The 27,175-nt window shown below is 38.3% G+C and overlaps 1 protein-coding gene and 1 long non-coding RNA gene across 11 annotated transcripts in view; one reads left to right on the forward strand and one right to left on the reverse strand.

The window, feature by feature from the left end:
* The window catches only part of ARHGAP24 (Rho GTPase activating protein 24), a 738,009-nt gene that overhangs the window by 653,616 nt on the left and 57,218 nt on the right, over positions 1–27,175 (forward strand). For 6 of the 9 annotated variants that reach the window (XM_077882769.1, XM_077882768.1, XM_077882772.1 and 3 more), the window contains one exon: positions 6,468–6,590. In XM_077882769.1, coding sequence (XP_077738895.1) covers positions 6,468–6,590 — 123 coding nt within the window. Of the gene's footprint in view, positions 1–6,467; positions 6,591–13,055; positions 13,418–14,600; positions 15,085–17,345; positions 17,435–27,175 lie in introns of those variants that run through there. The other 3 variants (XM_077882775.1, XM_077882776.1, XM_077882771.1) reach the window with 3 other exon arrangements.
* LOC144304287 (uncharacterized) lies at positions 1,117–15,231 on the reverse strand. Of its 2 annotated transcripts, none has more exons than XR_013371205.1 (3): positions 14,817–15,231; positions 8,314–8,526; positions 1,117–1,272 (listed from the first exon to the last, which is right to left on the reverse strand). It is a non-coding gene; the product is annotated as an uncharacterized LOC144304287 (long non-coding RNA). The 2 variants fall into 2 exon arrangements; XR_013371204.1 differs by having other exon boundaries at positions 8,314–8,445; positions 14,817–15,221.

A 27,175-nucleotide genomic window follows, 5' to 3' on the forward strand; every position in this document is an offset into this window, starting at 1 on the left:
TAGCATTGGTGATGTATTTGTTGTATGGTATTGACTACACACTACAAACAAAATGATGATTATTGCTATTAGTTCCTTAATTCTCATTTTCTGATATAGGGTTTTAAAATATTCAAAATCTCATTAGAGAGTTGTACAACTTTTCTGTTGACAACATGCATTGAAATTTTGCTCTTCTGATACTTTTGAAATTAGCCTTTGAGGAAGAAATACTTGGAAAAAAATTTGATTACCAAAGCATACCAAAACTCTTAATTTTCAGATAACAATGTCTCTATAATATACAAAACAATATGAACAAAAACTAAATATGGTATTGACTGTGAGACCAATTTGTGTTCTGGACTTATTTCGTAAATTATGTGCTATTTTATTATTTTTGTTATCTATTAAGACGTGGTTGTATCCATAGAAACCTGTGATCTGTACTTTGCACTTCACATAACTTAGGTGGTTTTCCAAATATCAGGCTCCATGAAAGGGAGGAAATGTTTTCCTCAGTAATTTTCCACTGATACCCTTCAGAATTTACTGTATATCTTGCAATTTATCATTGGAGTTCTACTACCAATAAAGACCCAAACCCAAAGTTTTGAGGTAAGTAGTGCTTTTAAAAAATAAAATAATATCTTCAGTTATATGAATGAAAATTAATAACTCTAACTAGAATATACATATTTTTCTGTAAGCTATAGAAAACAAATAGTACAATAGGTTTAGTTTTGACCTGATTTGCAATTAGGAATGAGGAAACATTTTGCTCTTGAAATTATTAACAGTATCAGAGGTATTCACTGAAATGTTCTCAGGTCTGTACCATGAACTGTACTTGGAAATAAACCCAAATGTCTATGACCACAGTTTTCCTTGAACAACTAGTTTTAAAATTTAAATGCAAAGAAATAATTTACTGTATATCTTTAAAAGTTCACTTACTCAAAATGACACACATTTAAATTCGGAGCAATTATTTTGCTTTTTAGTTCATAATTTTGGCAATTTACAAGTAAATTGTAAAATTACTTGTAAAATCCCCCTTTTTTCTAGGGGAAAAATTACAAAAATTTACATTGGTAACTATTTTTGGAAATTTCCACACAATAAATCAGAATAATATTTCTTTAAATATATTTATTAAGAAAGGTAATGCACATAGTAGTAGTAGTCTCTTTTTTACTGAGAAAATCCTAGTGACATGATGTAGTTGGCACTCTGAGCAGAGTGGCCTCCTGTCCCAAATCTTCCTTTGGCGATGTAGTTAGGGATCGGTATCTGCGGAAAGAGAGAGGTGAAGTTATAGGTAAATTAATGAGAATTCAAAGTGAATAATCTTGAGCATCACTGAGTGAGGTTAGTGACAATTATCTTCCAGCTCATCTTGACTTTTTATGGGTTAGTGCTTTCATGACCATATCATTCCAATCATTTTACTCTTTTCAGTAATGCTTTTTTCCCCATATAAAATAATACATTATAAAATGTTGGAATATTACATGAAACAACACATGGTTGAGCATCTGGAAAATACAGAAAGGTACAAAAGGAGAGCAAAGAAATTCCCAATCCTATCATTCAGATCTAAATATTGTTAACATTATTGTGTATTTCAATCTAGTATCTTATTTATCTTTCTGCCTATATGAAAATTGAGATAATATCACATAAAAATGTGCTTATTTCCTTTGTATCACAAAAACTCATATTAATACTTACATTAATAAGTAATCCTTCAAAATCCTATTTTAGTGGCTTCATCATAAGGAACATTTTCCATATTTTTCTAAACAATGAGCATGTATATCTTGGCATAACTTTTCCAATATTTCTCTTAAAATTTAGGAAAATTCTATGCAGAGACACCTGGCTGGCTAGTCGGCTGAGCATGCATCTCTTGATTTGGGGTTGTAAGTTCAAGCCCCACATTAGGTGTAGAGGTTACTTAAAAATAAAAATTTTAAAAATTCTATGCAAAGTTATACACCAAAACTTTTACCTCTTAAATTATTATTTTATAATTATTAAAGGAGTCAAACTTTCTGTATGGTTAATGGATATTGCACCTCATTTTAAAATTAACTGTGCATTTACTTTATTGTAGATTTCTTTAACCTACCTTTTAATTTTAGATCAAGCTTTTTCTTAGTCTATTAAATTCATTAAGCTTTTCTTAATCTACCTTTCAATTTTTATAGAAATTGTGTCAAGTATTTTATTTAAGAATCTACATTATTTCTGGGAAAGAAAAATTTATATCAAATGCAAATATACAGAAGATCCCAATAAAGTGCACACATATTTTCAATTCTACATAAACAAGTAAAATTGAATGATGTGACCTACTCACTTAAAGTCACACTAGCAGTGTGAAGTATTAACACTATTAGTGTTAACACTAATTAGTATTAACACTAGCACCAAAGCGTTGCTACCAACCTATGCTAATATTTAAAAGATGTATACAATTTCCTGAAACATTGTGTCTTTTAAAAATGCCTGCAAATCTAAAGTAGTATTAAAAAATAAAAACAAAGCTGCACCGGTATTAGTCTTCAAGCAGAATTTAACAATGAAAAATATATACTGGCTTTAATATCTATCATATATTACATACACACAAATATATATGCATATAGGAATTGAAGATGAAAAAAAAAAGGAATTGAAGATGACTATGACACTCTCACTCCAGTGATAATTATATCTCGAGACTACTTTTTAAAATCTCACCTTTTGAAAAAATTTTAGATCCATTAATAGTTAAATGGAACATTAAGCCCTGTAAAGGATTAACAAAGAGAGTGAAACTTGATTCACATGGTTGAAAGGCAATAATGAGTTTACTTATTTATCAGATCATACATTTAGTAGATTTTGAACCACTTCAATTCCAAGTACCAGCTCTCAGAACCTAAGGGGTTGTGAATTAGAACAGATAACATCTCTAGGTGGAAATCACATGTTTCTAGTAGAGTGTCTAGTTCAAGTTTATATAAATGTCTCCGATTGTTTCAATCACATTCATAGCAATGATTCTATATTTCCACTGAGACTGGTAGTTTTTTTTTAAATCATTTCCCTCTCTCTTGTTAATACACTGAGGAATCAAGATCCATATCCATGGGTGAAATTCACAGATGGGATTTCATATCTGTGATTGACAGTCTAAATGAGATTCAGGGTCAGACATACTGCACCACTGGCAGAGAGAGAATCAAATGAAAAGTCAGGGGATAATGGCCAGTTGTGCTTATCATTCTCTTTTTTTTTTTCCCTGCTTTCAGGCAGAAACACACTCTAGCGGCTGTCACTCACTCATTACTAGGGCTGTCTCTGCCTGGGCTGAGAGTGACACAGCAGGATATTGCTGTCTGAATTGCTAAGTATCCCTTAGGCAAAGATAATAATTAAAATATTCTGATTTCAAAATGGTAATTCTTTTTGGCCCAGCATTGTGGTATAAGTGGATAAGGATACAGAGTAAATTGTTAATACTGTGCTACACCAAATGAAGCACGTCTTCCTTTGTCATTTAGCTCTTTCTGCCACTTCTACGTAATATGACCGTGTTCATGCATATTAATATGTGGCGTATTTATATACATAAACGTTATACAGTTTAAATATGCATTGTTAAGTATCAAAGAAATATATTTGTAATATAAATCCATATATATATTCTATACTACTGACTAATTGTTCCCAAGCACTTGCTAGACATATCTCTGAGATCAAATTAGATATTATATGGGGAGCCTGGGTGTCTCAGTCGATTGGGTGTCTGCCTTGGGCTCAGGTTGTGATCCCAGCATCCTGGGATGGAGCCCTGCCTTGGGCTCCCTGATCAGGGGAAGCCTGCTTCTCCCTCTTCCTCTGCCACTCCCTCTGCCTATGCTCTCTCAAGTGTTCTCTCTCTCTCAAATAAATAAATAAATCTTTAAAAAATAAACTGTAGCATTTCTATAAAAAATATTATTTTAAAAAATAAATATAATATATTCTTTTTGCACTTGTAAGTGTGGAAACAGTTAAATGAGACTGAATCAGTATTTGCAGAATTTCTCCTTTAGCCTAACACAGGGCTAGTATTTTTACTTTATTTCGTCAAATTCTCACAAAAATTTACTATATCAGTATTGTCTAAAGCATGATTAAAAACACTGAGTTTGGGCAGCCCGGGTGGGTCAGCGGTTTAGCGCTGCCTTCAGCCCAGGGCATGATCCTGGAGACCTAGGATGAGTCCCATGTCAGGTTCCCTGCATGGAGCCTGCCTCTGCCTCTCTCTCTCTCTCTCTCTCTCTCTCTGTTTCTCATGAATAAATAAAATCTTAAAAAAAAATAAAAATAAAAACACTGAGTTTCCAAAAATTATGTAATTTCCCAGAATTCAAACAGCTAATACAAGGTAAAATTAAGATTTCAACTGGGTTTTCTCTGACTCCTGAATCTATGCTTTTTCAGAAACAAGTTGCTAATGGTGATGATAGACCAAGGATAGACCTAAGGGGTAAGAGGGTCATTATTTCTCAAACAGTGAGATGTTCTTTATAGTATGAGAAGGCTAGCTCTATTTATTCAAGAATTTTGAAAACATTAAGAAATCAGTTTGATGTGGTTCCTCAGCCCCCCTCCTTCATTCATACATTAAAATGTACAATACCAATTCTAATTGTTCATCCTATTGAGTTAAAGTTATTTCACTTCTCTGACCTTTCACATGATCTAGAAATTTACTTCAGTGGTAGGATAGTTGTATTTCTCAACCTAGAGCTATTGTATAAAATTTAGAGGTCACAGATTCAAATGCCTATAGCTTTCACAGCTATGTGTGTATTCAGTTGGATGGGAAAGAATAGTGAGTGATGGGCCTGTTGTGAATTGGAGCCTGCAAGCTCCTTATGAAGGTGTTCAGATCCACTTAAAAACAAACAACAATGTCTCAAACACAACACTTGAATATGAAATAATTCAACCCAAGGCTGCAAGTGTACACTTAAATGTTCATAGATATTTTAAGCACCTCAGAAGTTAGTATAATATTCAAATATTATCAGAATTCAGTTAAATGTTTCATTTCCTTAAGTATTCCTTTTGTGAACAACATTCTAATTATTTTCAAAGAGACTGAAGCAGTATAGTTGCTGATACATGTCTTCAGAAATACTCCTTTAGGGAAGCCTGGGTGGCTCAATGGTTTAGCACTGCCTTCAGCCCAGCACGTGATCCTGGAGTCCTGGGATCGAGTCCCATGTCAGGCTCCCTGCATGTGTCTTCTGCTTCTCCCTCTGCCTGTGTCTCTGCCTCTCTGTGTGTCTCTATGAATAAATTTTAAAAATCTAAAAAAATAATAATAAAAGAAATACTCTTTCAGAGGCACCTGGGTGGCTCAGTGGGTTGAACATCCAACTCTTGATTTTGGTTCAGGTCATGATCTCAGGGTCATGAGATTGAGCCCCAAGTTGGGCTCCACAGTCAGAGTGAAGTTTGCTTGTCCCTTTCCCTCTGATGTCTCCCTCACCCCCAACCCCTTGCATCTCTCTCTCTCTGTTTCAAATAAATAAATAAATGACATAAAATAGAAAGTAAGGAAAACCATGCCTCAAGACTTCTTTCAAGTTCGATATGGTTATGCCTATTTTATAAATGAGAAATTTAAGTCACCAGGGAAATGTCAATGTGCTATAAAATATTTCTAAGAAATTAAATCACATGCACCAGAAGTCTAGCACTTCAAAATTGATATTAGAGATTATAAAAGTTTAAAAGTTTAGGGGTTCTTCTTTGGAAGGGTGGTAAAATGAGAGAAACCATCAAGCTTTTGCATGGAGACACCGCTGGTATTTCCTAAGTCTCACGCTTTGGTTGCAGGGGCCATCTAGGACGTTGATTTGGCCTTGTTGCTGACCAGGCTTATGTCTTCTCCTCTTCTCTTTGTTTGCTCCCCTGAAGGTGTATTCTAGAGGAAGAAGCTTCCCTTCCATGACAGAGCAATGGAGGAGGACCTCTGGGCCAAAAGTTTTACTTGTGGTTCTTTTCCCTTTACAAAACTCTGCTGCTCATCCACGATGTCCTGGTGGACCCACTGTGTGTCTGTTAAGCAGTACTCAGACTGCTCAGCACTTGCTTCCAATGTATATCCAGGCTCTGTGGATTACTTCTCCACCTTTCATTTCACTTTGTTATTTCTCCTTATTCAGCAGCGCATTGTGAATAGATTGGATTATTACTTAATGCAGACCTATGGGTTGTTGCTAGGACAAAGAGGCAGGCTTTGTTTGGGGAATAATATTTGTTCCCAGTTTTCTCCTGGAAACATAAGAGCCTTTCCTTTTTAAGCAGATTTTTTTTCATTCTGAAACCATGGTAAATATTTCCAATTGATTGAGTAGGCATATTGTACATCTCAGGGACTTCCACTGCTGATGGGGAATCTTCAGCTGAGCACACACTCATGTGTTACTTTCTTACAGGAGGCGATCGAGATCGGATGACAGCAAACCATGAGAGCTATCTCCTTATGGCGAGCACCCAGAATGATATGGAAGACTGGGTTAAGTCCATCCGCCGAGTCATATGGGGACCTTTTGGAGGAGGTGAGTATATATAGAATTATGGAAGAACAGAAAGGTAGGCCAAACCTATTCATCTTGACCCTCTCAACCGATGTTAGTATCAGCTCCTAATTTCAAATGGATGACTGTTAAAATAAATAGCAAACTATTCTATGTTATTATTAAGACATATATCTGAGTAACTCCCAGAAGTTTCATTTAAATCAAATATCATCAATAACCAACTTTTTAAATGACTATCTTGAATTATAAAAAAGGGATGATATGTTTTTTTTTTTGTTTGTTTGTTTTGGATTTTTCCATTTCACTGACAATAAATAGTCAGTCATAAGAATGGTACTATAAATGTAGATTAGTGAAGACCATGTGGATATGGGGCAAAAAAAAATTTGAAGAGTATCTTTGGAGGGGAACCTAGCCCTGAGATCATCAGTGATATCAAAGAAGAATGGCAAAGCTCTAGATGAGAATCTGATGATGACTAGAGTAACAAAATGCTTTGTGATCAGGCAAGTGTTTGTGGATTCAATAAATTTTTTAAAATCTTAGTTAATGTAGTTTTGAGAATGCACCCTGTGAGAAATAAATTAAATGGCACTGTAAATAGAACTAAAGGGAGGAAGAAGGGGTAAAAAACATGATCTTTGTCTATCAAAGATTATTAAATAAAAAGATATGACATAAACAGACAAATTGTATAAAGCAAAAACTCAGTAAGTGGAATGGAAACGATAAGGACTCCAAAAAATTTACCTATAACTGGGCAGCCCTGGTGGTGCAGTGGTTTGGTGCCGCCTGCAGTCTGGGGTGTCATCCTGGAGACCCGGGATCGAGTCCCACATCGGGCTCCCTGCATGGATCCTGGTTCTCCCTCTGTCTGTGTCTCTGCCTCTCTCTCTCTCTCTCTCTCTCTGTGTGTGTCTATGAATAAATAAATAAAATCTTAAAAAAAAATTACCTATAACCAACACATATTTCCCAGTGTAAAGCCTAATTATTTTATTTTGATGTAATTAAAATAAATTGTATTAAATCAAATTCATAGTTAGCAAACCAATTATAATTCCAATATTTACTTTATATTCTCTTTTGTCTATTGTCAGCCCCCTGAATTCAGAAGTGAATTTTTTCCACCTAATATATTAGATACTGCCTAGGCTGACTCACCATTTTACATTTTAGAATAACTTCAAAGGTATACTTTAAAAGCTGGAAGGTTAAGTTTTACCAGGTAAATGATACAGGTTTGCAAATTGTCTGTTTTCTAGCAGTGCCTTCTGCTGGGGAAGGAGGAGGTTCTTCATCCAGTTTGCCTGGTGACAGTCTGGTTCACCTCAAACTGCTGTCCCAGGATGATAATTTTTCATAGTGCTGCTTTTCACTTTCATGGTGTCCTAGTTTTGGTGACAACTTAGACAGTGACCCTATTTATATCCTAAAATGGCTAGTAAATGACTATGACAAACATTTGAAAAGGCCTGTGGGCTGATATCCCATCTACAACATTAGCAAAAGTTTGCTCGAGATTGTTCTTTTATTTTTTAAAAGATTTTATTTATTTATTCATGAGAGACCCAGAGAGAGAGGCAGAGACATAGGCAGAGGGAGAAGCAGGTACTCCTCAAGGATCCTGGTATGGGACTCAAACCCAGGACCCTGAGATCACAACCTGAGTCAAAGGCAGACACTCAATCCCTAAGCCACCCAGGAGCCCCTCATGATTGTCCTTGGGACATATACTCACCTGCTGGAGTTTTGCTGGTACCTCCAGAGCCAGGGGTTTGTGGGGTGTCTGAAGATGTGTCTTCTAAAGACTCTCTTTCCCCCATTACCAAATCTCTGTGGCTTCTGAGTTTAGGAGGATCCTTAGTATCTCCTGAAGGAAGTATTTTTGTTCAGAATTATTTCCGTAAAGTGTCCTATTTTCTCCCTTTCCTCCTCTTCCATCTGTCCTTTTCTGAAAAAAAAATGACTGAAGTCCAATTAGCTCTATCAAATCAGTAGGCACAGAGGTCCTACCAGCCCAGGAGTCCCAGAAGTTCTCACAGCGGGACTAGACAGGAGCTGTATATAAATCTTCAAATTTATGAACTTAGCAGGGAGCCTTGCTAGTTGATAAGTTGATGTACAGTTGTCCCTCCTCATCTGCGGTTTCTCTTTCTGCGGTTTTCAGTTACTCACAATCAACTATGGTCCAGAAGCAGATGATGCTCCTTCTGACCTATCATCAGAAGGTCAATAGAAGCCTAATATTATGTCACGATACCTGTGTCATTCAGCTCACTTCATCTCATCATATAGGCATTTTATCATCTCACATCATCACAAGAAGGGTGAATACACTACAAGATATTTTGAGAGAAAGAGGCCACATTCACATTATTTTTATTACAGTGTATTGTCATTATTCTATTTTATTATTAGTTCTTGTTGATTGCTCACTGCGCTTGCTTTATTATTAAACTTTATCATAAGTGTGTATCTGTAGGAAAAAACAGTATATATAAGATTCAGGACTGAATCCCAGTTTCAGGCATCCACTGGGGGTCTTAGAACATATTTCCTGTGGATAAGAAGGGATTACTATACTTTATCCTATGAAATGAGCTTCCGGGATTTTGTAAATGTTTGATTCAAATTTACTTGTAATTAAAAAAGATATATTTTAGCTTAGGATGCTTACCATAGAAACAATGCTCCAATAAAAATTTTTCTGCCCTTTTTATTTAATTAAAGAATATTATGAGAGGGATCCCTGGATGGCGCAGCGGTTTGGCGCCTGCCTTTGGCCCAGGGCGCGATCCTGGAGACCCGGGATCGAATCCCACGTCGGGCTCCCGGTGCATGGGGCCTGCTTCTCCCTCTGCCTGTGTCTCTGCCTCTCTCTCTCTCTGTGACTATCATAAATAAATAAATAAATAAATACCTTAAAAAAATTAAAAAAAAAAAAAGAATATTATGAGAATGCAAGGGAAGCTTTTGAACTACATATTCCATTTGCAATAAATCCTTTGTGAGTCAACTGAACCATACAATTTTTTAAAGTAAATGTGGAATATAGAACCAAATTGAATGCTGACATTTGTAGAAGATCACAATTGTCACCCATAATCTGGGACCCTCTCTGGTCACTGATTGAATTTTAAAGAAATATTATAAATTTGTGTTTCAAACAAATTTATAGAACTACAAATCCTTTTAATTATCTTATATACTAGAAATACACTTAACATTTCATTGAAAATATGCTTTCTACTGATAAAGAATATTTTAAAACCTCTGATTTAGTTCCATCCCACATTTTGTATATTAGGTCATTAAGACCCAGGGAGGGTGATTAACTTGCCAATTGCCAATCACACTGTGAGGAACAGAACTAGGAAGAAAACTCAAGGCTTCTGGTTTGTGACATCCTCCTACTTTCTCGCACAATAATGTGATCCATTACCGCTACTGTGGGAATGAAAAACCCACAATTACTAGTAGTATATCCTTCAGCATATGAAAACAAAAATTTTTTAATTATGCTAATTAAAATAAATATGGTTTTTCAAATCATTCAAAAACACCTGAATTGACACTGTCAATGGTGGGAAGTGAAACTACAACCAACAGATTGGGAAGAGGTATTTCCAGATTATATATCTAAGTAATGAACTTGTATCTGGAATTTATAATGAACTCTTACAATTCAGTAATAGAAGGGAAATTAAAAATTTGACTCTTTTTGACCCAACTGATAAATGAACAAAGAATCTGAATAAATATTTCTCCAAGGAAAACATGCAAATGGCCAAAAAGCACATGGAGAAATGCTCAGTTTCATTAGTCATCCAGAAAATGCAAATCAAAACCACAATAAGGTACCACTTGATACCCACTAGGATGGCTAGAGTCAGAAAGTCCAATAATAGCAAGTATTGATGAGATGTAGGAAAATCAAAATGCTCCTACATTGCTAAACAGAATGCCAAATGGAGCAGCTGCTTTGGAAAAGAATCTGATATATTTCTTCAATCAATTAAACACGGAGTTATCATCTGACCAGCATTTGCACTCCTAGGTAGATACATACCCAAGAGAAATAACATATGTCCACACAAAAACTTGTGCATGAATATTTATAGCAGCATTATTGTTAATAGCCAAAAAAGTAGAAATGCCCAAATGTCCATCAATAGACAAATGAGTCAATAGGATGTGGTATATCCACACCAGGGATTATTATGCATCCATAAAAAAGAATGAGGTACTCATACATGCTACAATGAGAGTAAACCTTGAAAACATTATGCTAAGTGGAAAAAGACAGTCACAAAAGGCTACATAGCATATGATTCTGTTCATATGATGGTATGGAACAAGGAAAGGTCTAGAGACAGAAAGTAGATTAGCAGTCACTTAGTGTTGGGATGGGAATGTTGGAGGGGATAGGTGATAATCCAAGTTACTGAATTTCTTTTTGAGGTGATGAAAATATTCTAAAATTGACTAGGATGATGATTGTATATATCTGTGATATGCTAAAAGTCACTGACTTATATACATGAAATGGATGAATTCTATGATATGTGAATTATATCTCAAAAAATCTGTTAAAAAAATTCCTCAGTTGCTGTAATTGCCTTTCATAAGAAAATACATTTCTCCTCTTTATCTTAGTTATGGAACCCAAGACTCTGTTAATCCTAAATAAAGACCTCTTAGACTCCAGTCTCCTTCCTGGTGCCTAAATATTGTTGTGGTTATTGATTAAATGGTATTTGCAAAGACACTTGGAAGGTGGCATATCACTCTGATGTATAATTTCTTAATGTATAATTTCTGTATAGCACCTTTGGATACATTTTAAATGTGTTTATTACAGAAAGGGCATTTCATGACCTCTACTGCACTTTCATAGCCTGCGTTTTGAAAAAGTAAAGTTTATCATGAGACACCTAGGCTTATCCTAGCTCAGGTTGCATATGCATGTAAAATATTCCCCCTTTACCATTACAATAACAATTTGATGAAAAGTAGGAGACACCTGAGGAGCTTGCCAAGCTCTTCAAACTCTTAGGAATGAAAAACTGTAATGTGAAAATCTTAAAATGTAGAGCTATGGAATTGTTTTTTTTTTCTTTTTATTAAAGAAATCAAACTTACAACAGATAATCAGATAAGGGAAGGGAACCGATAGAAATGGAAGAAGTAGGCGTTCACTTAACCGAGCCTGATAACAAAAGTATCTATTGACTCTAGATACTTTAGCTTTGTGTTATCTGCTTAAAACCACTTGTAAACAGCTGTTTCCCCATTAAAAATGTTGAGAGGGGGGATCCCTGGGTGGCGCAGCGGTTTGGCGCCTGCCTTTGGCGCAGGGCGCGATCCTGGAGACCTGGGATCGAATCCCACGTCGGGCTCCCGGTGCATGGAGCCTGCTTCTCCCTCTGCCTGTGTCTCTGCCTCTCTCTCTCTCTCTCTGACTATCATAAATAAATAAAAATTAAAAAAAAAAATGTTGAGAGGGGCGTGGTTTCTGTCTAAAAGTCAAATCTGAAATTTAGGATGTCAAAGCATTTATTTAGCTTTGAAAAAACTCAGTGGTTTTGTTTTGCTTACTTATTTTTGCTTTTTTTTTTTTACACTTTTTTTTAAAGATTTATTTATTTATTTATTTGAGAGAGAGAGCACAAGCAGGGGGAGAGGCAAAGGGAGAAAGAAGAGAGAATCTCCAGCAGACTCCTCACTGAGCTGGCAGTCTGATACAGAGCTTGATCCAATGACCCTGAGATCGAGATCAGGACTTGAGCTGAAATCAGGAGTTGGTTGCTTAACCAGCTGAGCCACTCAGGCACCCCTACACTGTTTGGGTTGTTTGTTTGCTTGTTTTAATTCTTTTCAATTGTTTTTGAAGCAATGTGTATGGAAGTGCCAAGCCCAAGGGTGTGGGAAGAGTGTGAATCCACAGAGTTTTCATTAGATCTGAGCGTTTTGCCTAAATTTAATGACTAACAAAATCGGTTCTTCCTGTATTTCTGTCTCCTTCCAAAAAGAGTTGAGCCAGAGACCTATCGATGCAGTAAAAATACTTCATGTGGATAATTCTCATGATGAACACCTGGCATGTGGCCAAGCAAGGGTTAATTAAGAGGTAATGTGGTCTCTCACCTCTGACATAGTCAGCTGTGTGGCCTTGGGTAAGGAGTAGGACCCCCTCTCCAGACTTTCAGTTTGCTTGTTTGTAAAATAAGAAAATTAGACAAAACCGTTTTAACGGAGATTCTTTCTGGCTCCAAAGTCCTGTGATTACATGTGTTCCCTCCATCCCAATGCTCAGGTCAGTAAGGTCTTCAGCTGCCTGATGCCTCTGGGTCCAGCATTGTCACTGTCTTGTTTATAATGAGTAATACCTTGTGGTTCCCTATTTTTTTCTAGTAGCATGCTGTGACAGTGAAGGCAAAAATTTGAACCATAGGGCAGAAGTCACTACTGATGATTCCTTCAGTGACAAACTGTTACCTATCTGGGCATGCCAATCAGAGAAGTGATGTTTCGAAAGGGAGTACCCTTGCAGGATTCCTCACGGTTTTGTAGCACTCCCGCTCGGAAGGAACCCCGAGACCTTGGGGGTCAGATGGGGTTAAAGCACTAGCATTCTGAATCTGCCCATGGAACAGCCAGGTGGATGAATGATTAACCACCCAGTGAGTAAATTGTTCAGCGAGGGGGATCGAGAGTGCAGGTGGACATGAGGGTGCGTGCAAGAGCAGAGGAGAAAGTGGAAAACAGGATTGGTTTTCAAACCGTAAGCAGAGATGTAGAGAACTAGGTGCATGTGTACAAATACGCATGGGTACACACCCGTGAGTTGAGCTGACTTCTTTTATGGTGGCTGTACCTGCGGGGGCTTTGTTACCAGATTGAGAATATTTTTTCTACTTCACAGACACACATGTGTGTACAAGTCGGCACACGTGTGTAAGGGATAGGCACACTGGAGCCGGCACCCACGGACAGATTGAGCTGCCAGATAGATCTCTGGGCAAAGTCTTGTATAGGGAGAGAGTCCGTGCAGGAAGGGGGGATGGTAGTGGGTGGGGGTGGGGGTGGGGGTAAAAGTTCACCCCCTCGGCGTCGGGTAGGTGCTGCTGGAGCTCTGCAGCGGCTCGCACAAGGGCCGGCGGCGGGCGCAAGGTGAGAGGAGGGAGCAGGGGGTCGCCAGCCGCGAGGAGCCCTGCGCGCCCGCTCTCTGCGGCGCCTGCACCTGCTGCGTGTGCCCGGCGGCAGCGAAGCCGCCAGCAGCAGCCCAGCGCGGTGCCGGTGCCGGTGCCGGTGCCGGTGCCGGTACCGCCGCCCCCGCCCCCGCGCCCGCCCAGCCCGCCCTGGGGAACCGGGGCCGAACCGAGCGGCCGCACCGGGAGGAGAGGCTCCCTGCACAGCGGCCTCCCCGCGGCCCGGGCGCCGACTCTCCTGACCTGGAGCTTCCTCGGCAGCCCCGCCCGGGAGGGAGTTCGAAGACGGAAGGGAAGAGCGAGAAGCCCGCAGAGAGCATCAGAGGCTGAGGGGTGCCTCGGAAGGAACCGGGGAGTCCTTTGAACAGAACCTATCATGCACTGCGCTTTCTGGAGAAGGTGCCACTATTGGCTCCCCCCTTTGCTCAGATGAAAGGAGCCGGCAGGGACGGTCCTGAAGCAGTCCTCAGGGGCCTCTTGTGTCATTGTTCCTTTTCCCCCTTGCACACGGCTGTTTGCTGACCTTTCCAGAGGAATCTCAGCCCCGCACCCCCCAGTTCCAGCTGAGAAGACCGTTCTTAATAAAAAAAAAAGAAAAGAAAGAAAGAAAGAAAAGAAAAAGAAAGAAAGAAAGAAGAAAGAAAGAAAAGAAAGAAAGAAAGAAAGAAAGAAAGAAAGAAAGAAAGAAAAGAAAAAGAAAAAAGAAAGAAAGAAAGAAAAGAAAGAAAGAAAGAAAGGAAAAAGAAAGAAAGAAAGAAGAAAGAAAGAAAGAAAGAAAGAAAGAAAGAAAGAAAGAAAGAAAGAAAGAAAAGAAAGAAAGAAAGAAAACTAAAGCAATTCCTGCTGTTTGAATGGGAGATGCAGCTTGCCTTGCTGCAGTTCTTTTTTGCTGTGACATTTTGGAATGTCTGCAGAAACTTACAGAACAAAACACCCAAACCTTAAAACTCCTTGGAATAGGGGAGAGAAAAGGAAGTTTTTGCCAAAAAAAAGAAAAAGAAGAAGAAGTCCATGAGAGGTGGTAACTTACCCCTGATCCAGGAGCTGGGGGATAACAGCCTTCAAGTTCTAGGAATCAGCACTTCAACCCTAACAAATCAACATGAGAAGGAGTGGCTGTGGGGTATCGCGCAGAGGCAGGTCTTAAAAGAAGCCTGAAACTGGTTCAGAACTTGGGGCCTGTATGATGCCTGAGGACCGAACGACTGGGGGACGCCCCTCAGGTGCCCTAGCGTCAACTCCTTTCATTCCTAAAGCTACATACAGAAGAATCAAACGGTGTTTTAGTTTTCGGAAAGGTAGGTGGATGATCTGTTAATGTCCATCTAAAAAAATATTCATATATTTTCTGATGTCTTAAGGTCAGTTTATGTTCAGATAAAATGGGATTTTGAAAACCAAGAGCTTAGAACTGTACAGGAGGGATTTGTGCGTGTCTCTGCTGGTCTGTATTTGTTTTCCAAGGTTCATATTGATCTGTTGATGACTGTGAGTGGGCTGGATAGGTGGGGCTTAAAGAATGGGAGTCCTATGGGGATCACCTTGACTGATGGAAAGCGGGCGAGCCGGCCTGGCCCTTGGGGAGGAGGGGCCGGGGCGCCACCTGGGGCTGCTGTCAGACCCAAATCAAGCAGCCATGTTGTTGCTTCTTGCACTCAGCCCCTCTCAAATCCTTGTTCTCTATTCCCATCACATTGGTCTTGCTCTGGCTGCCTGTGCCTCACCTCCCCCGCTGAGAAAATTTTAATAACTAGATTATCTGTAGTGACCCCTTTTCAGGAGCCTTTTGACCATATTGACTAACACTGATTAGAAATAGGAGTCACCTTGACTTTCCAGATGTATCAAAAGGTGGCCTTGTCGGAGGCCAAAGATACGAACTGTAAGGAGGAAGGAATGGGAAAATATAGCAATTTATGATCAATAAAAGGAGCTATGCATTTCAGAATTGATTCGTGCAAGGGGAGTGGAAGGGTACAGCTAGGTAAAATAAAATGCTTTTAGAAAACATGTATGCATCAAAATATTTTCAAGTGTCATTTTGCTTTAAAATGGGGATAATTAAATGAAGTGGTTATTTAAATTGGAACTAGGTAGTTATGATTTTAATGTCATGCATAGTGAGCTAATAATTTAATCAGGAGCAGATGTGACTAGCATCGAAGGTTCTTTCTCCCTTTTTTTTGATTGCTATCTATTCATTAACCCTTTCTACTTACTAACCAAAAAAAAAAAAGAAGAAGAAGAAAAGAAAGAAAGAAAAAGAAGAAAACAAAGAAAAAAAACCACATGTATAAAGTAAAATATAGTAGGAACTTTTTAAGACTAAACGTTGTTCCTTCTGAGTCTTTCCCTCTGAGCAGTTAAGATCTACCTGTAGTCATTATCATATATTATTAGCAAAGAATACAGGTGTTCATTTATATTCCTCTCTCATCCACAAAGGTAATTAAGTGAGAGATACATGTGTGGTTACTGTTAAGCCTGCATCTTTGACAGGGAAATTGCTAACAATAGAAATTGGAAAAAAGCTATGGAGTAATTGCTTAAAGGACTTTCTCTCTTTCTAGCTCTTCCAGCCCTCAGCAACTAAATCAAGTTTATCCAAACAGGCAGAGAAGGTCTACTTTTCCAGGCTTTTGGTGCTCATTTGTAGCATGAGATATTCTGGGGACAATTAATGTATCTTTGAACCACAGAGCAAGGTGGTTTTGACCTTTTCCACCTTCTCTCCAATAGTGGAGCATAGCATATCTGCAAGAATCCTGCCTAACACTGCTCTTTGTGGTGCCCTCTTCCCTTTCTCCTTAAATACCAGGGTGGGAAGGCAGCGCCTGCAGGGAGAATTCCCATGGGCTGGCAAATGGCACCCACAGGAATGCTTCCACCTATCATCACTCCTGTGGGTTATTTTTAAACTCTTGTCCTGTCCTTTGCAGTCTTCGTAATCTGAGGAATGTTCAGCACGGGACTCAAGGATGAACGGATTTCTAATTTACAAAACCATATTGTGGCTTCTGGCAGAACCATAAAGGAGAGGAGGAGCAGAAGCATGGAGCTGTTGTAGGTTTTCTGGCCCTCCAGCCAGAGCTGGCGGCACACCAGGCTGCCTCATTCCCTGGCTGCACACTACAGTTGTGCAGTGAGGCTCTGGGAGAGAAGCTGCTTCTGTGTGTGCAGCCTAATGGCTGGAGCCCGCTGTGGCATGACTCACAGAGTGTTTACATCTTTATTTAAGGGCCTGCACTGAAAAGAATGGACTTTTCTTTCCATCCTGGGCCCCCCAACCATGCTACCTTAAGAAGAGAGTGTTCTTTTGTGCCTTGTTTAATCTCCCGGGTGCTCAAGTAGTTCAAGAAGTGGACTGGGTTCTGCGTTTCTGCCTTCCTCAACCAAGCCTATTGCAGAGCATCGGCTTAAGTCATTTTCAATGAAAGCAAAAGGAAGAGTGCATGATTCATGGAAAAGCACCCAGAAGCAAAGAATGTTGACGCATCTGCTTTTCCCGATCCACATTTAAAACATATTTTTTTTTCTTTTTTTTTTTACCGTTGTCAAGGCTAGGCCAACAGAAGAGGAGACTTGCCACTTTAGAAATGCCCTCAGAATGAAGTGTGGAGTTGACTTAAAGTTTCCAGAGGCCTGGTGGTAATGGAGCCTGCATGCTGAGCAGGCCCTAAATGACTTCTCAGGGTTGCTTTCTCTTCCAGATCCGTTTGGTCCTTTACTGTCCTTTTCATCGCTCCATTTCTTTGTTTGGGTGCTAATACAGATCACTGAAAATGCTTTCCCAGGAGTTTTAAAAATCTAGGAGCTGAGAAACATTTCTTAGGCAGTGCTTTGGATTTATGTTCTGGAGAGAGAATGATTACAATGTATTTTTACCTTGTTGATTTTGAAACTGTATATATGTAATTTTTTTTACCTCTATAAGACTAATATATAATATGTGAAGCATAACCAGCCTTTTGATGACCTGGAGGTGCATACTATTTAGGTTCCTGAATGGTAGTGTTAATTTCCAGTCATAATAGGCCAGCTAGCTGATTTCGGGTTGTTATACTCACAGGACACACTGAAGAAAATTTTTCTGTTTTTTTGTTTTTTGGGGTTTTGTTTTGTTTTGTTTTTCTGAATTGCTCTCTTCTTAGAGATAAGTCATCATTCATTCTCTAGAGCTTTTCCCCTACATGGTAACCAGTTAGTAGCTGTACACTCTTGATTCTTCTTTCTTTATAGACTTCCAGCTCCATTGCATCCATTGCAGTTTCTATCACCTTAGCTCCCTATGCCAATTTTTTTTTTTTTTTTTTTTTGCTTCATGCACAACATATTTTAACCTCAGAAGAAGCTCTTCAAGACAGCATCCATCCTCACTTGTTTCCACCCTAATGTTCTTCACAAAGTCCTACAACACACAGGCCATTTGTAAAGCACTGACCAATGGGTATTTCTGAAATAGTATTCTCAAGTGTCCCACAGCTCAAACATTTTTATGAGTCCCTATTGCTCTCAAGAGGAAGTCCTAACTGTTTCAAGTAATTATCAAGGCCTTCTAACCAGTTCCATCTATTCACTAGAGAATAAACTCCCAGTTCCCCAGACTGTCCCACTCTTTCTCCCTAAACATGTGTGCTACTCCACCTCTTTGCTTTTTTTCCACTATTCTATGACACTTTCCCTGCTCTGTTCAAACTTTATGCTTCCTTCCAGGCATTATTGGTTCTCATTTCTCATCAGGTCTTCTCTGTTCACCCAAACCTTCTGTGTAGTCCTTATATTTCTTATATGCTGCCTCCTGGCCACCTTATCTTTATAGCCATCTTAAAGTACTTCATATACATTTGTGGTGAAAGATAGATAGATAGAGATAGATAGATAGAGATTTGTCTACTTCTTCCCAGGATGAAGAATGGTCTATTGAATCAAGGATTCGAAGTTTATTGCAAATCAGTGAAGTACAGTATCATTATATATCTTTTCCTACTAGTCCATACGCAATAATGAGTTAAAATAGATTACCTTTGGGACGCCTGGGTGGCTCAGTGGTTGAGTGTCTGCCTTCGGCTCAAGGCGTGATCCCGGGGTCTGGGATCGAGTCCCACATCGGGCTCCTTGCATGGAATCTGCTTCTCCCTCTGCCTCTCTCTCTGCCTCTGTCTGTGGGTGTGGGTGTGTGTGTCATGAATGAGTAAATAAAATCTTTAAAAAAATAGGTTACCTTTGTGATGGTTGTGACATGGTTGAATAAAACCAACATTTTCTTTATTGTATGTTGTGTATTTTGTAGTCAGATTTATGGAAGTAGATTTGTTCAATAGAATGCTACTATCCAAATGCATATAATTTTAAATGGTGCTATAAATGAGTAGTTCATTAAATTATTATATCAAAATTTTATGGAACACATAACCAGGTGATTCTGGAGATGAATAACCAAACAAGATAGGTTGTCTTGAATCTATGAGTTCACACATTCCCTTGAGGATAAAGAGACATAGTCACTCTGTGGTAAGAACTACAACAAATTATATATGAAAACTGGGGAGCCCTTGAACAAAAGACCGACTATGGTCTTATCTGGATTCATCTGAACTATGTAAAATCAAATTTAATCATTTAGATAGAAATCAGATTTAGACATTTTCTCCTATATTATCCTAAGAGAGTGGTCAGCATGCCTATGAAAAAAATGTCTGAATTGAATTAATATAACATAGTAGAAAAGGAAGATTTTTAGAATTGTATAGACAAGTGTTTGTATCCCAGATCTGCCACTTTCTAGATGTGTGATCTCAGATCACCTATCATCTCTGAATCAGTTTGTAGAAGGGAGACGTCCTTGAAGAATGCTTGTGTCAAATAAGAAAATGCATATAAATTGCATGGCTTGGTACCTAACATCAATAGTGTCTGCTGGTCTGGGGCCTAGGCCACTAGACCACTATGCTGGCATAATTACACTTCTCAGTTTATCTAAGACTTTCTTTTTCTCCCTCCTTCTCCACTCTGACTACAAAAAGAATCAAGATTCTACCAGACATTCACTGGCTATATAGATTCAGAGCTCCTGGGATTAAAAGATTTTTACTCATATAAGATTTTTTGGTTGCTTAGAAAGCATTGGTGACAGATTGAAGTAAACTTTGGCTGTCATTGTTTCTTAGTTCTGTACTAAGCTGAATGTCTTTTACTGTTTGTCAGTTTATATGAATCTATGAGTTTATATGGGTGAATGTTCATTTTTAATTAAAAATTATTATAATCCTGGAGATACCAAGACTTATTCTGCTAGCAGGAGTGCAATAAGCAGAAGGATAAGTAAAAGCAGATTCTCTATATGGCTTAGCATGTTATCTATAGGAGGAAGAGGACAGGAACTCCGAGAAATCACTGACAGCAGAAAATCTGAATAATAACCAAAAAGTATAACTTTTGGTTATACTTATAACAGTTAACTGTTATAAGAAGTTATAACAGTATAACTTCTGGCTTTTCATCAGCATACCACAGACTTTTTTGTTTTCAAGTGTTTATAGAAATCAGTGTCACAGCCTGGGGATTATCGATGAGTATTTAACATTGGGGTTATTCACTTATTTCCACAACTGAGGAAGCATAGCATTTTATTTTAATGCACACATTAATTCCACAAATGTTTATGGAGCATTTGAGACTTACCCACTTGGGTATTAAGTTCCAGGGACATAAGGAAGAGAGTTTGTGTCTCTGTCTTGGTGCATTCAAGCTGCTGTAACAAAATACCTTTGACCATGTAGCTTATACACAACAGAAATTTATTTCTCATAGTTCTGGAGGCTGGAAGTCTGAGATCAGGCCGGTATGGTTGGGTTCTGGTGAGAGCCCTTCTCTGGGTTGCAGACTGTCAATTTCCTGTTGTATTCTCAAGTGACAGAATAGGAAGGAGCGAGAAAGCTCTCTGGAGCCCTTTAACCAAAGCACTAATCCCATTCAGGAGGGCACCACCCTCATGACCTCATCACCCTCTCAAAGGCCCCAACTCCTAATACCATCACTAGGCATTAGGTTTTCAACATAGGAATTGTTGAAGCGGAGGTGGGGGGACAGACATTCCAACCATGGCACTGTGGTAGAGTGGAGCATGAGCTGTGGAGTCCTTCAGATTTGGCTCAAGTTCCAGCTCAGTCTTGATATCTGTGGCACCCTGAGAAATTTTCCTACCCTTCTCTGACGTTTACTGGATAGACACATATTTTACAGGTGTTATCCCATATCATTTATAATAATAACAAATGCAAGATAATGATTTTACTGTAGTGATTATAAAAGTACAATCATCTTGTGACTGGTGAGAGAGAGTAGTCCAGGGTAGATAGGCAATAATTACAAAGCAATGCTAAGAAACCAAAGAAGAAACATATCAAGCTTTGGGTCTGGAGTGATGAGAGAATGTTAGTAAAGACTTTACACAGGAGATGATATGAATTGAATCTTGCAGAGTAAGTTGCCCTAGGCTGACCCATGATGGCAAAACCTACCTTCTTGAAGGAGGCCTGAAGATAGGATAAATCATATTGCATTTAGGAAGCCATTAATAGTCCAGCATGGATACAGAGCATGTTGTTTGTGAGCAAGCAGTAGAAAGGAGGGTGGATATGACACAGTGCCTGGCACACAGTGGGTGCCACCTAAATATTTGTCAATTGAATGGCAGATAAAGAGACAGAGATCAGATTGTGGAGACTCTGTATTCCATGAAAAAGAGTTGGCCAGTGGGCACAACTGGAAGAAATAAAGCAAAGGAATGTCATGATCCAATTTAAATATTATGAAGATCACTATGGCAGCACTTGCTAGAAATAAATACTCTGCTCTTCAAAAAATCACTTAAGAAATATTGAGGATCTAGCCTAATATAGTGACAGTGAGTTTGAAAGGAACCAATGTGGTCACTAAATGAAGGTCATGATGGAAGGAAGAATCTAGGTTGACTCTCAGATGGCACTTCAGTGTTTAGGGGGATAATGGGAACTGATAACCAAAACCAGGATTACAGGAAGTAGAACAGATTTTAAAGACAAGATTATTTAGTTTTAGAAATTCTGAGTTTGAGGATGTTTTTGACCTATTCATGTTGAGGGGTCTATTGGGTACTTAGAAATCTAATACCAAGGATCATAAGAGTGGCCCAAATTAAGATACAGATCTTAGAATACTTGATAGACAATGAGATTAAATGTAGTCAAGCAAAGAAATTGTGTTAAGTAACATAAAAATAGGGCTGAGGACAGAACCCTAAGAACGAACAAATTCATGAGAAGGGTGTAGTAAGTAAGTAGCACAGTCAAGAAGGAGATCGATAAGAGTATACTGGAAGGCTAGAACTATGTAACACATGAGAAGTGTCAAGAAGAGGGACATTGACAGTTTTAAAGGGAATGAGGCATGAAGTAATACAAAAAATAGATTTGGCTTTCAATGATTTGTCAAGTAGGAAGTTGTTAATGATTATAGAAAAAGTTCTTTTAGTAGAATGACGGTAGCAGAGTCCAAATTGCAATAGGTTGGCAAAAGGATAGAAAGTAATGAAATGGAGCCAGAGTCATACTTAACCAGGAACCAAGGAGCAAAAAGAATAAATTGCAAGGAACAGGAAGTCCAAAACAGTTTGGTTTTGTGTTTGTTTATTCATATTTAAGATGAATGGAATATGAATAGTTATCTGATCATACTCAGTTAACTTCACAGTCTGCCTCTAGCTATTGAGTGTATAAATCACACATCAAGGAGGAACCTCACAAATCCTGAAGGAGATTTAGATCTCTCTCTCTCTCTCTTTCTCTCTCTCTCTCTCTCTTTCGTTGGAACAGCCTCCCACAAGTATAATAAAATCACCTGTGTAATTTACTTTCTCAATCCAGTGAAAAGTTACCTCCTTGGTGATGCTTTATGACATCATCAGTGTACTTCCATGTACATTTGTACTTAAGGTGAAGTACACATGATGTACATTTGTGTAGTTCCATGGGAAGTACACATGATGTACATTTGTCACCCAGAAATTCCAGGGATGGTTTTGTCAGGGAGTGTGAAACCTCCCTGGGAATTTAAATGGACATAGCTAGAACTGTTTACATGACTCACATCACAGAGTATGTTCTTGTTAATAATCTACTAATCAATGTGTCCTTTTCCCCATGCTGCTAGTCCAGAATAGGCTCATGACCTTTGCTCTTTCTTGTTAATCTTAAAATTTGAAGTTTCACTGCTTCCTCAACCAAAATTCTAAACAAAACAGCATAAAAAATTTTTCCCCTAACTTTTCACATGCAAAAAAACATGATCATATAGGACATTAATTCACATCTACCATTGTAAGAGATGTTTGGGACATTCTATTCCAATGCCACAAAATGGAAAGTATACATTTATTAAAATCACTAATCTTTGCAAGACCAGACTTAGAGCAGAAAACTATTAATTTTCCATAAGAATATCTAAGCATGTGTATCTTTTGTCTATGTGCTTTAACTCTTTTATATATTATATTGCTAAATAAGCATAGCTCTTTACATAAAGGAAATTATTTCCTTGGACAGGAGGTACAAGATATTCAGAGTTTTCTCCTTCTCTATTTTCTTTTCTGACCTTCCTCCAAATTTGCATTTTCTCGGAAGAAATCACTCCTCCTAGCATGATGGCAGAAATTAGGTCAGAAAGCTAGCAGGCAGCAAGTTTCTCCCTCAGTAACTCATTTTTCAGACATGTGTGCAGTACACAGTATTGTGTAATAGATACAGAGTGGCTCTGAAATCCAACAGCCTTCAACAAATCTTGACTCCAACATTCACTAGCTATGTGACATTCAGCAAGTCACTTAATCTTTCTATGCTTCAGTCTCCTTGGCAAAATAGTGGTGCCCACGTCATAAAGTCCTATGAGTTCTAAATGAAAGAAATGCAGATAAACCATTTTCCAGTCCTTAAAATGGAAATGACAAGAGAAAACAAGGGTATGAATGTCTGTTGAGTTTTCCAGCAACGTTTGACATGCCATTGAGAAACTGCTTCTTCCAAAGCCTAATGTAGCCTGTTACCTACATTAATTTAAATTAATTAATTTTTCTGCCCTTAGAAGATGCCATTTTCTAATTCTGCTTTCTATATATTTGAATATTAATATTAGTTCACTCAATATTTTTTCCCAAAACAAATATATGAATTCCATTAATGTCAGATTTGATATCAGGTGTTGAATAGTTTGGTTTGTTGTTGTTTTATTGTCTCTACCAGGCTAAAAATTTTCTCTTTGGTAGTAATATTTATTGCTTAGAATGTGATGGTTTTGCATTGCTGAGTCCATGCATAAATTATTTTACAGATAGGGAGATAAAACATGTGTTTTTATTGTCAAGTTCTTAACCTAATGTTTTTGAAATAATTCCCCAAGTATTCTGGAGTATCACATAATTTTGACATGCAACACTAATTTTTCATCCCCTTTTATGAAACCATTATACCGTTAAAACCATTTAGTGATACTCATCCCATCTGGGTACATTGGAGTGACATTTGCTTTGGCTTTCCCCACCTTTTTTTCTCATAGGTTGATCATTTTTGCCAAGCTACCACCTGATTAATATATTTTAGAGGCTTGCTTTCTTTCTTTCTCTCTCTCTCTCTCTCTTTCTTTCTTCTTTCTTTCTTTCTTTCTTCTTTCTTTCTTTCTTTCTTTCTTGATAGAAGAAGCCAGTACAATGGCTACTCTTTATTGGAAAGAAGACACTTTACAGCACATTTTGAGTAAGTTAGTGTAAAGGCTCAGTGGGCCAACTGGTGGGCACTGGCTTTTAATGAACTCCACAGTTAGGGCACTGCTGGGTCTCATGTTTGTGCAACCAGAACCAGATGATAGCACTCTTGTCCTCTTCATAGATACACCCCACTATTTGCTTGTTAGTGATAGGCGAGACAAAATTAGGGCCCTCCTTGTTACCTGAAGCTGCCTTTGGGGCTGGCATATTGAAAGGGTCCAGTCCCTTACATGCAGCCACCATGGACTCCATTTCCAGCCCAGGCATCTCTTCATCATCAGTAGAACATCAGCTCCAGATGCTACGGAGAGCACAGCAGTGACTCCACTGTGACTGCAGGCCCTCAGGGCCTGCATGACGAGTGCTCCAACTGCACAATTTAACCTTGAAGCTGTCACACCCACTACAAACAGCCTAGAGGAGTTGTTTCTTAATCAGTGGGTCCTCAAGGGTGAATAGTAGGGATGTTTAGACCCAAATGCATACAGGAAAAAATTTACCCTTTGTGGTTATTTTAAAATCTAATAAAACTGATCAAAATTGGCCTGCTTTTTATTAGTATCATATGCTGGCAGTTCTAGACAACATGTGGTAAAATATGTCCTCCTGTCTGTCAGGGCAAACCATCATGATTCCACCTCCTCAGTTTTGGTATGCACTGCTTCATAATTCAGATTTTTCCCTTTCAAATAAATTAGTAGTTTAAGGTTTTTTTTTTTTTTTTAAAAGATTTTATTTATTGATTCATGACAGACGCAGAGAGAGAATAGCAGAGACACAGGCAGAGGGAGAAGCAGGCTCCATGCAGGGACCCTAATGTGGGACTCGATCCGGGGACTCTGGGATCACTCCCTGAGCTGAAGGCAGATGCTCAACCTCTGAGCCACCCAGGTGTCCCAGTAGTTTAGGAATTTAAAAGGTGAAATATTTCTGTCTGAAATATTTCTGATGAAAATTCTGGGCATTTTTACCTGGTTTTATCACCTTGATTATAATCATGGCATCAATTAGGAAAATACAAATCAAAACCACAATGAGATACCACCCCACACCAGTGAGAATGGGGAAAATTAACAAGACAGGAAACCACAAATGTTGGAGAGGATGTGGAGAAAGGGAAACCCTCTTGCACTGTTGGTGGGAATGTGAACTGGTACAGCCACTCTGGAAAACTGTGTGGAGGTTCCTCAAAAGAGTTAAAAATAGAACTGCCCTATGACCCAGCAATTGCACTACTGGATATTTAGCCAAAGATACAGATGCAGTGAAACAGCAGGACACCTGCACCTCAATGTTTATAGCAGCAGTGTCACAATAGTCAAGCTGTGGAAGGAGCCTCGGTGTCCATCAAAAGATGAAAGAAGATGTGGTCTATATATACAATGGAATATTTCTCAGCCATTAGAAACGACAAATGCCCACCATTTGCTTCGATGTGGATGGAAATGGAGGGTATTATGCTGAATGAAGTAGGTCAATCAGAGAACGACAAACATTATATGGTCTCATTCATCTGGGGAATATAAAAAATAGTGAAAGGGAATAAAGGGGAAAGGAGAGAAAATGAGTGGGAAATATCAGGGAGGGTGACAGAACATGAGAGACTCCTAACTGGGAAATGAACTAAGGTTAGTGGAAGGGGAGGTGGGCAGGGGGATGGGGTGACTGGGTGACAGGCACTGAGGGGGGCACTTGGCAAGATGAGCACTGGGTGTTATGCTATATGTTGGCAAATCGAATTCCAATGAAAAAATATACAAAAAATAATTAGTTTAAAAAAAGTATTTAAAAAACTATCTTAAAATGGATTGTAGATCTAAATGTCAAACTTAAATGAATAAATTTTTTATGAATAAATTTTATAAAGAAATGTAGGTAAAAGTCCATGGCCTTGGATTAGGCAAAAATTTTTAGATTGATTTCTTAGATATGACACTGAAAGCATAATTCATGAAAAAAATATGATAAATGGATCTTTATCAAAATTTAGAACTTTTCTTTGAAAGACATTAAGAAAATGGTAAAACAAACCACAGACTTGTGGTATTTGCAAATCATATCTGATCCTAGAATTTATAAAGAACTCTCAAAACTCAATAATAAGAAAATAACTCAATGAAGAAATCAGCAAAAACAAATGAACAAAGGGGAAAAAAGAGAGAGAGAGAAACCAAGAAACAGACCCTTAACTATAGAGAACAAGTTGATGGCTACCAGAGGAAAGGTGGGTGGGGGAATGGGGAAATAGGTGATGGCAATTAAGGAGGGCAAGGAGGGCACATGTGATGAGCACTGGATGTTACTGGAAGTGTTGAATCACTGTATTGCACACCTGAAACTAATATTACACTGTATGTTAACTACACTGGAATGAAAATAAAAAATTAACAAAATAATCAAGGCATCATCACTTGTTTGAAAACAAAAGGTGAACAAAGAAATAAATGGACAATATTTATACTAAATGAAAATTGGACTTAAAGTTACAGCTGTAACAAAAAGTAGAGTTTGACCATTCTCTGCAGATATTCTGCTTCTCAATACAATTCCTTTCCCAAAAGAAAGAAAAAGAAAAAAGAAAGAAAGAAAAAGAA

The sequence above is a fragment of the Canis aureus genome, chromosome 33 (genome assembly GCF_053574225.1).
Source record: "Canis aureus isolate CA01 chromosome 33, VMU_Caureus_v.1.0, whole genome shotgun sequence".
NCBI classification, from domain to species: Eukaryota; Metazoa; Chordata; class Mammalia; order Carnivora; family Canidae; genus Canis; species Canis aureus.